This window comes from Mus caroli, chromosome 7 (assembly GCF_900094665.2).
Source record: "Mus caroli chromosome 7, CAROLI_EIJ_v1.1, whole genome shotgun sequence".
NCBI lineage: Eukaryota > Metazoa > Chordata > Mammalia > Rodentia > Muridae > Mus > Mus caroli.
The window spans coordinates 83,424,408-83,434,899 of NC_034576.1; the positions used below are offsets into that span (position 1 = coordinate 83,424,408).

At 47.8% G+C, this 10,492-nt stretch overlaps 1 protein-coding gene across 6 annotated transcripts in view; it reads left to right on the top strand.

Moving 5' to 3' along the window:
• The first annotated feature begins 3,690 nt into the window (after window positions 1-3,690).
• Zscan2 (zinc finger and SCAN domain containing 2) overlaps window positions 3,691-10,492 on the top strand; it is a 15,946-nt gene continuing 9,144 nt past the window's right edge. Inside the window, exons 1-3 of one of the 6 annotated variants that reach the window (XM_029480217.1) lie at window positions 4,192-4,295; window positions 5,693-5,888; window positions 6,363-6,866. In XM_029480217.1, the coding sequence (XP_029336077.1) occupies window positions 6,464-6,866 (403 nt within the window). In that variant the 5' untranslated portion in view covers window positions 4,192-4,295; window positions 5,693-5,888; window positions 6,363-6,463. The other 5 variants (XM_029480218.1, XM_021167752.2, XM_021167751.1 and 2 more) reach the window with 5 other exon arrangements.

Here is a 10,492-nt window from a genome sequence, read left to right on the forward strand (position 1 = left end):
CTGTCCTGGAACTCACTTTGTGGACCAGGCTGGCCTCGAACTCAGAAATCCGCCTGCCTCTGCCTCCCAAGTGCTGGGATTAAAGGCGTGTGTCACCACGCCCGGCTTTTAAGATTTATTTTTATTATTTTATGTGTATGATTATTTTGCTTGCATGCATGTGAGAGCACTGTGTGTGTGCCTGGTACCCGCTGAGTTCAAAATGTGCTCGGATGCCCTGAGTTACAGACTAGTACTCTTAACTTTGAAATCTCCTCTCCAGCCCTTCTTTTGTGCTTTGATAAATGAGGTTAATTAGTGAAGAAATGGCGCATTCAAACTGTTAGTTTCTTCTAGGCTCCACACCACGGTTACCTGGCAACAGCTGGGTATGCCTGACTCACTATAGAAGGGGCTGCTGCTGTCTTCTCTTACTCTTTTACTCTCTAACTCTCCTCCCTTTCTGCCCCTTCTCTCCCCATTTCCCTCCCCCCATCTCTCCACGGGTTAATGGCCAGCCTCTACTTCTCTCTCTCTCTCCCTCTCTCTCTCTCTCTCTCTCTCTCTCTCTCTGCCTTTTTCTGCCTCTATTACCCTCTCAACTCCCCTCCCCATGCCCTAAATGAACTCTAGTTTATACTATACCTCGTCCTGTGGCTGGTCCCTCAGGGGGAAGGGATGCCTGAGCATGGGCCCACAGAGGCACCCCCTCCACCTCATCATCCCACACCACTACCAAACATATCCCTGGCCTTTCTTTCTTTCTTTCTTTCTTTTCTTTCTTTCTTTCTTTCTTTCTTTCTTTCTTTCTTTCTTTCTTTCTTTGTTTCTTTCTCTCTTTCTCTCTTTCTTTCTTTCTTTCTTTCTTTCTTTCTTTCTTTCTTTTTATAAAGCAGAAAACAAATGGTTTTTGGGGTGGTGTGGAAGTCCAACTCAGAATCTATAAAAACACAGGATGAATGAAATTGACTGGATAAAAATTCAGATGTGGGGCTGGGAGGTGGCTCAGTGATGAAGAGCACACACTTACTCTTGAGAGGAGCAAAGTTTGACTCTTAGCACTCACGTTGGGCAGTTAATAACCTTCTCTAATTCCAGTTCCAGAGGACCCAATACCTCTGGCCTCTGTGGGCACCCAAACTCAAATGCAAATACCCACACAGAAACACATAATTAAAAATAAAATAGCCGGGCGTGGTGGCGCACGCCTTTAATCCCAGCACTCGGGAAGCAGAGGCAGGCAGATTTCTGAGTTCGAGGCCAGCCTGGTCTACAAAGTAAGTTCCAGGACAGCCAGGGCTATACAGAGAAACCCTGTCTTGAAAAACCAAAAAAATAAAATAAAAAAAAAATAAATAAAATAAAAAATAAAATAAATAAAATAAACCGTGATGGAGAGAGAGCTCAGCAGTTAAGAGCACTGACTGCTCTTCCAGGGGTCCTGAGTTCAAGTCCCAGCAACCATATGGTGGCTTACAACCATCTTTAATGGGATCTGATGCCCTCTTCTGGTGTGTCTGAAGACAGCTATAATGTACTTATGAATGATTTATTTATTATTATTCATAAGTACACTGTAGCTGTCTTCAGACACACCAGAAGAGGGCATCAGATCTCATTATGGGTAGTTGTGAGCCACCATGTGGTTGCTGGGATTTGAACTCAGGACCTTCAGAAGAGCAGTTGGTGCTCTTAACCGCTGAGCCATATCTCCAGCCCAATAAAGCTTTTTTAAAAAAACTAAAAAATAAAATAAACCCTTTTTTAAAAAAAGCCAGATATGGGGCTGAAGAGATGGCTCGGTGTTTAAGAGCATTGGCTGCTCTTTCAGAGGACCCTGATTCAATCTCTGGCACCCACATGGTAGTTCACAACTTCTATAACTTCAGTCAGGAGATCCTACACCCTCAAACCAGTGCAAATAAAATAAAATAAAATAAAATAATTTTTTAAAAGCCAAATATTATTTTAAGTCAGAAGAAATGAATTTATTTTGCTGTGTGTATGTTTGTGTGTGTGCACACACGGGAAAGTGTGCGTGAGCATGTGTGTATACATACGCACAAGTATTCTGTGATTCTCTGTATGCCTAATGAGAACAGAAGAGGGTGTCAGATCCCCCCTCCCCCCCCCCCATCCCCAGAGCTAGAGTTACAGGGAGTTGTAAGGCATCCATATGGGTGCTGGGATCTGAGCTCGGATCCTTTGAATGAGCAGGAAGTGCTATTTACCAGTAAACTATCTCTCCAACCTTCAAATTCTTTCATCTGATAGACTACCAGAAAGCAAACGACAAAATGAGAAAACAATAGTTCCTGGGCCAGCGAGATGGCTCAGTGGGTAAAAGGTGCATTTTATCGTAGACCACGGAGGATATTGTTTATCACTTCTTCCTTAGATTTCCTACCTGGGTATCCAGGTAGTTACTCTCTTGTTTTTATTTAATATGGAGGCAGCCATTTCTTTTGTAGCAGTAACCAAGGTGCTGCTGTGATGGCAAGGGGACCATCAAAACACCAAGGTGGTAGCCACATTCCTAACTCCCACCATCTACCCAGTGAAGACAAGAACAAGCTAGCTTATGATAGCTTAAATACTTCAATGGAACCTTTGTGCTGTTAGGGGGAGGGGTGACCCAGGTAGGCGATGCTAGTGTTACAGAAAGGGCTACACTGACCTTTGGCCTCTACACCAGCAAGAGTCTTGTCCCTTGTGGTCCTGAGAGGGGAAGTTTCAGATGAGAGGCGGGTGACACAGTCAAGAGTTTTCTTTTTCTATTTCCGTAGGTATTTATCTATTTTTTGGTTTTTAGAGATGTGTTTTCTCTGTGCAGCCCTGGCTGTCCTGGAACTTACCCTGTGGAACTGGCAGTCCTTGAACCCAGAGATTGCCTGCATATATGTATGTGTACCACGTGCAGGTCTGGTGTCTAGGGTACTCAGAAGATAGTTTTGATCCCGTGGAACCAGGCCTACAAACTGTTGTGAGCTGTAATGTGGGTGTCGCGGTCCTCTGCAAGAGCAGCAAGTGCCCTTAACCACTGAACCACCTCTCCAGCCCCCAAGTCAAGGTTTTAACTAGAGCCAGTAAGGGAGTAAAGGTTTGTATGCTCTTTGGGAAGAGAGCAATCCGTACAGGGTAGGAATGGCTGTGTCGGGGGACAGAAGTGGGTTTAGATTTATCCTTTATCTGTTATCCTCTCCCTGTCTCTCCATTAAGGCGGGCACTAAAACAAAGTGGCACACTTTTCTTGGAAGTTCATTTCACCCAGTCTTGGGACTTAAGTGCCCTCAAAGCTGAAAAGTTCACTTGGTGAAAGGGTAGCAGGCACATCCACGCATACTCTTATCCAGAGATACCCTGAAGCCAGTTGAAGTTGAGCCAACTAGTTAGTAGACCACTACCATCTATTGCTGTTCTTTACATCCTGTTTTGGGGACCTTGAGATGACCCATCTGGAGAGACCACTATTGTTCTTTGTGTCCTGTTTTAGGGTGCCTGGGTGGTCATTCCCTCCCAGAGCTAACCTCCTGCCTAACTGTAAGGCAGGTTCCAAGGAGCCGGCTATAGAATAGGACTTACAAAGCAGAAAGGGCGGGGCTTTCGTGAAGACGCAAGAATACCACGTGTGAAAACAAAGGGAAGTGCAACCCCGGAGTGCGAGTGCGTGTGCGTAGCTGCAAATCCCCGGGAGAGGTGCGAACTTGGGCCACGAGGAACTTTGCTTGCGCAGATTTCTTTTCTGCTTAGAGTCAGCTTTTGGCGCTCGAGGGCCCAACGATATCATTTGCCACTCAATTCTCAGCTGAAAAAGACTGATAAATTCACCCAGCTTTTATTTTTTTTTATAGATAAACACACGCAAGCTTTAGAGAATTGACACTATCTGTCTTAGGTGAAAGCTTTGGACAGTACTAGAAGACAGACAGCTAGTCCTGGGTCGTCCTCTGCCTCTGATCCGGAGGCATTACCTACGGCTATCAAACCCTCTGTTCGCTCAGGTACAGAACCGCCCCCCTCCGTCTCTGGGTAAACTACATTTCCCGCAATGCTTCGGGTGGAACTTCCCTCCCAACGCCCATCTGGACGCAGTTTTCACCAATAGTGGAGCAGAATTTCAGGAACTGTTGTGGAGAGCCAATGAGAGTGGCCATGGGCGGGCCTCTCCCGTCCATTGTTCTCTGTGCCCCTTGGGCTTGAGCTGAGGTGAATCCAGAGGGGCCGGGCCGGGCCGGGCCAGACCGTGGGGTCCTTTTGCGCTCAGAGAGATAGCGGGAACAGGATCTGGTCCCTGGAGAGGCGAGCGGGAGAGGCAGGTCTGGAGCCGCGCGTCCCGCGGGGAACAGCCAGAGAGACAGCGAGTAACGGGCCTGGAGCCAGCTCAGGGCAGTTTGGGGGAGGGGCGTCGGTGTCCGCGCCCGACGGGCTGGACGCGCAGCTCTGAGTCCCGGTTCCTCGGAGCCCGCGGGGTTCCGCTCACGCCAGAGCGCTGGGTACGCGCAGCCTAGGAGCGCAGGCTTTACACTGGGAAGGGATGCTCGACGACATCCCGCCGAGCCTCCTCCTTGACCAGATGGGGAAACTGAGGTTCTGAGGGGGCGTGTCGGAGCCAGGCTTAGCGAATAAGCTGTCTAGGTTCAGTGTTCCGGAAGAATTACGATGTATTTGTGTTTCACGTAGTCATTTGGACAAAATGACATTGGGAGCTTCAGTTTTCTTTCTGTTGTTGCTGTTCTAACTTTTGCTATTTTCATGGGGGAGGGCATGTTATTTGATTTTTTAAAAAATAAATATGCATTGCTTTCATAATACTTAAATAGTTTTTAATTCCACTGCTTTGAATATTTTGTAGAGCTACTACTCAGATCTAGGTGTGTGTCCCTTCCCCCCACCCCCGCCCGCAATGATCCCCATGTGTGTTCATTTAAAAAGGAATTGGGCAGGCAGTAATCTCAGCACTCAGGAAGCAGGACAGGCAGGCCAGGAGTTCGAGGCAGCGTGGGCTACATAATGAGATCTTGCTTCAGAAGCAAAAATAAACAGAAATGTCTGTACTGAACATGTAGGAACGTTCTCGTTATTATTCCCAAACAGTACAGCATACCAACTGTTTACATATTATTTACACTTAAGTAGATGTTGTCTAGAGATGATTGAAGGTATTCGGTACACCATTTTATATAGGGGCCTTGAGTAGTCCCGGACTCTGGGATCTGGGAGATTACCTGAGGATAACCTCCTTTGAAATATAGCACTAATGACTTCTAGTGAAACTGGGAGCACCTTGACATACAATCCATTAGTAATCATTAAGATGCTCCGTATGATGAGGATGAGTGTTATCTATTCATTAAGTGGTCACTGAGGTTGAATGACTAACCTCTTTGTTAGGTCACAGTCTCTGAAGGGAGTCTGAACTGACTTAGGGTAGGATATGTCAGTTCTGTTTCTCTCAGCCCAGATCACTACATCCCACTACTCTTCCTTTGGTCTTCTGAAAAGAGCAATGCTGTGTATGCGTGTGGTAGTTAGTATTAATATTATTATTAGTATTATTATGGGGTTGCTATACCCCCTTGTTGTCTTTAAATATCTACTAGGGGTTTCTACCCCTCTTCAGACCATATTGTTCCCAGATAAAAGACACAGAAACCTGTAGATTCATAATAAGCTTAAAAGCATTAAAGTTGGACTATCTTGTCTACCTCCCAAGGTATCACTTGCCATGCTCTGCCTGGGCCGCTTCTACTCCATCAAGCCAGCCCCTATAGCCATGGGCTCATGAACCACCTCCCCCATGGCCACTTCCTTCTTTCTTTTTCTCTCTTCATGGTCTCTACCTCAGATCCCAAGCCTGGGAACCTTTGCTCCACCCCCTGGCTTCTGCCCAGTCATCTCTATTGGCTGGGGTAAGTTTGCGGGGGTAGTGGGGTGGGGGCAAGGTTTACAGAGCATCATTTGGTGTATATGAGATTTTCTAGTTGCCGGCAACCAGATCTTGGGGGCCAGTATTTAACATTTGAATAAATAGTGATATCAGACCAATGTTGTGTGTGTGTGTGTGTGTGTGATATTTCTTTTTTTGGGGGGGGGGGGGGGGGTTCAAGACAGGGTTTCTCTGTATAGCCCTGGCTGTCCTGGAACTCACTTTGTAGACCAGGCTGGCTTCGAACTCAGAAATCCGCCTGCCTCTGCCTCCCGAGTGCTGGGATTAAAGGTGTGTGCCACCAAGCCTGGCTGTGATATTTCTTTTGCCATAGAGAGTCACTGCTTTTAGGAGTAAGGCAACAAGCCTCTGTTGGTTTTAAATATGCAGAGGCTGCTATGAGATGGCTGTAGCAGTTTCCTTAGTGATTCTGGTTCTCTGCCTTGTTTCTCATCAGTGTTTCTTGTTGAGATTGGAGGAAAGACGGCCTTCTCAGAGAGCCTGACTGGAGACAGGTGTTAGGCTTGAAGCCTTCGTGACCATCCAGGAAGTTGGACAATGGCAGCCGAAGTGCCAGCAGTGAGCACTCCCCTCAGCCCTTTGGTTCAGGTACCTCAAGAAGAAGATGAACAGGCAGAAGTTACCACTATGATCCTGGAGGATGAGGCGTGGGTGCAGGAAGCAGTGCTGCAGGAGGATGGCCCTGAGTCTGAGCCCTTTCCCCAGAGTGCTGGAAAAGGCAGCCCCCAGGAGGAGGATGAAGCCGAGGGACCCCGGGGTGCTCTTGTCCGATTTCGGGAGCTCTGTCGGCGTTGGCTGAGGCCAGAGGTGCACACTAAGGAGCAGATGCTAACTGTGCTGCCAAGAGAAATTCAGGCCTGGCTGCAAGAACATCGGCCTGAGAGCAGTGAGGAGGCAGTCGCCCTGGTGGAAGACCTGACCCAGACTTTTCGGCACAGTGGTAAGACAGAACCACAGAGGGAGAGGGTGGGAGCCTTCGGAGGTTGGAGTAGTATCGGGGTTTTGGTGGTGGTGGTGGTGTGTGTGCCTGTGTGTGTACAGAGAATGGTCTTTGAACAGACTAGGAGATGGCGCTTGTTTCTCTTATGGTCCCTGCGGCACTCAGCAAGATCCTAGCTCTTTTAATGCCCTCACCAATGTGCAGTGGTAGCTCCAGAATTTCAGTCTGAGGACTTGGAGGGCTATTCTTGGAGCTCCGTTTGCGTATGAAACACAGCTTTCACTTGTTTATTCCAGGGGTTGGAAAGTTTCCTGAGATGAGAGATGAAGTTCAATGGTAAATAAAATGCCTGCCTAGCCTGCACAGGGGGTTATCGGAAGCTATCTTTGTGTTTGTGATTTTTAATTTTTCTTGCTATAGAGAAAAAGTGTTTCTTCCTCCTCCCCTTCCTCTTCCTCCCCCTACTCTTCTTCCTCCTCTTCCTCCTTCCCCTCCTCTGCTCCTTCTTCTTCTTGTTCTTCTGTCTTCTGTCTTCTTGATCATGTCTCATTATGTAGCTCTGGTTGGCCTAAACTCACTGTGTAGACCAGGCTGACTTCAAACCCACAGAGATCTGCCTGCCTGCCTCTGCCTCAAGAATAAGACATTCTTCCCTTAAGGGAAACAGAAATTTTCTGTTGGTTTGCAGGTATGAGAACAAAAAAGACCTCCATAACCCACCCTTTGGTTCCTTCAGTTGGTTGTAATCATTCAAATAGTTCGAGCAATTAGAATAAAAGCATGCCACTCTTTTCAAAGTGGTCATTTTATGAAACCATGATAAACAATAAGTAAAGTGTCTGGGCTTTCTGTGATATGATGTCATCTTATATCCTTTAAAGAGTAATTGGCCAGGCTTGGAAGGGCACACCTATTATCCTAGCACTTAGAACCGAGGCAAGTATCTACTTCAGTTCTTCCTTTCCCCTAGGATAACTTCAGGACCCTAAGATGTGGCTGCTTTGTGTTGATGAAGTACTTCAGGAATACTGAAGGGCATGTAGAGAGGACAGGCCAGATCAGAGAAGGCTTCGTAGAAGACATGGACCATGAGTAGGAGGTTGCAGACTGAAGTAGAAATTGGAAAGTCACAGGGCGAGGACACAGCTGTGACTGCTGAGAGGAGCTGTAGGTAGCCAAGGCTCTGAAGTGGGGGAGCAGCGCAGGAAGAAGGTTTCTTCAGATTCAGAGCTGGTGAGGCAGGCTTGTATTTTCAGGAAGTGGTGGGAGTTTGTGGGGAGGGAGGATGGAGGTTTAAATGAAACGCCATTAGCCTCAGCAGGCTCTTGATCTAGGGCCTGTGGGGCAGGAGAGGAAGCTGAGCTTGGCAACAGGATGTAGGTTTGATTTGGGGAGAGAGGCTAGAGGTTGGGGAGCAGTCAGGAAGCAGCCTGGCCATGGTGTGTGCAGGGACAAGAGCCTGGCTGTGGGACGATGGGACGTGTGAGAAACTACAGCATCTCGGGAGTGCTTTCACCAAGCCCTCAGTCTGCCGGAAGATGAGTGGACTATTGTCCTTAGAGGAAGAGTGACCCACTCTAAGATCACGCAGCCGGTATGAGGCAAAACCAAGACTCGTATCCTTAAGCATGTCGTCGCAGGAGGGGTCCTGATGATTCCTAGCGAGTGCTGGAAGGAGAAGATCCCAGCAGGGATTAGGGCAGAGCCACTCTGCACTGTCCACTCTGGAGGACTTAGTCGATTGGAGAGGGAGATCATGAGGAGGGGGTAGTTCAGGGCAGAAGGTGTGACAGCAGCCAAGGACTGAGAGATACGGAGAAGTCTGTCCTCAGAAGAAAGGTCTGGGCTTAGGGGACTAACTGAAACTAGCCCCTCGCTGGGCCCCTTATAGGGCACTCACACCAAGAATCTTGTGGGATGAGTGGGACAGAGGTCACTGGACAGAGGAAGCGTAACAGCTTCACACAGCTGTCATTCGGTAGAGTCAGGATTCAAACTCGGGTCTGTTTGCTTCAGCCTGAGTTTATAGGCAGGATGTTTTATTTGAAGTGAAGTATTTTACTTTCTTTGACTTTGACAGCTAGCTTCCTTAGGGGTGTGCTTGAGATCAAGCCTAGGAAGTGGGTCATGTGAGGAAGTACTGTGTCACTGAGCCTCACCTACAGTAACTTAATTAACCTTTACATTGGGAGTGTGTCTCAGCCCAGCTTGCCTAAAGCTGGTATAGTCAAGGATGAACTTGAACTTAAAAATATTTTTTTTACTTAGTTTTATGTGCGTGGGTATTTTGCCTGCATGCATGTATGTGCACTGTGTATGTGCCTAGTGCCCTCAGAAGAAGGCATCAGATCTCCCGGAACTGTATTTATGGACCACACTCTGAGCTGACAAGTAGGTGCTGGGAATCGAACGTTGGTCCTCTGGGAAAGCAGCCAGTGCACCGAGTTGCTAAGCCATTTACAGCCCCACCTTGAACTTTTGATGGGCCCACTTCACCGGATGGGATTGTCGATGTGTGCTGGCGTTCCTAGTTTTTGTGGTGCAGAGACATCAAACCCAGGGCTGCTTGCCTCTTTGACAAGCAGTGTACCAACCTCACTACATCTTTAGTCAGTTTGTTTTGAGACACACTGTATCCTAAATTGGCCTGGGTCTTATGGTAATCCCCCTGTTTCAGCCCCCTGAAGTCTGGGACTGTGTGATATGCTACCACATTTGACTTGATTTTATACTTTCTACGAAGAAGAAGAAGGAGGGAAAGAAACTCTGCCATCCTGTTTCAGATCTCCCTCGCCTTCCGATGGCTGAGGCGAGTTTATGACGACCTTCAGGATTTCCAAGTCACCTCAGAGGCTTGGGCTGAGGTGTGTTTGGTGATTGTTACCTTAGGGCAGTCCCAGGTCAGTGCTGTGGCTCAGCGGGTGTCTGAGGTGACCACAGCCCTCACCACAGCCTTGCAGTGCCTTCCTTTCTCATTGGTCATCTGAGTTGGTGGTGGGTTCTCCCTAGAGGGATCAGGAGGCTCCCCTGTGACTTCTGCCTCGAAGATGATCTCTGCTGGCCTCCGTTTGATAACACATTGTGCTCTTCTTCCTCATAGCTGCTCACAGGAATCTACATTTTCCTTCATTCCTTCTTAAACATTGATGACCTGAGACTAGCCGGCCTCTTCTGGTTGTTAAGATAAAGGTCTTAGGGTTTGTTTACACAGGAAAGGGCATTTTGAGGCCTGGTTAGTCATTGGGTAATATTTGACTGAGAGGCGCCTCTGGGTGTATGCACGTAGTGTTCTGTGGCTCTAAGTAAAACCATCCCTCTCGTAGTCTACGTGTAAAGTCCATCTCTATTTGTCCATGAGCCCGCAGGTGTTTTAGCTCCATTTCAAGCCCTGAATCAGGCTTTGGGATTTCCTGGCTGAATTTTTGCAGTAGCCTCTTTGCCAGTCATCAGACTCCTCCACATCGCCCACAACAGTCCACCTGCAGCCTCCACAGGCTTCTCCCTCCTTCTCTCCTTCTCCCATGGGACACTTGCGCTCTTTCTCTCTCTCTCTCTCTCTCTCTCTCTCTCTCTCTCTTTCTCTCTCTCTCTCTGCAGTGTCACATCATTAATGTGTCTGTCTGTTG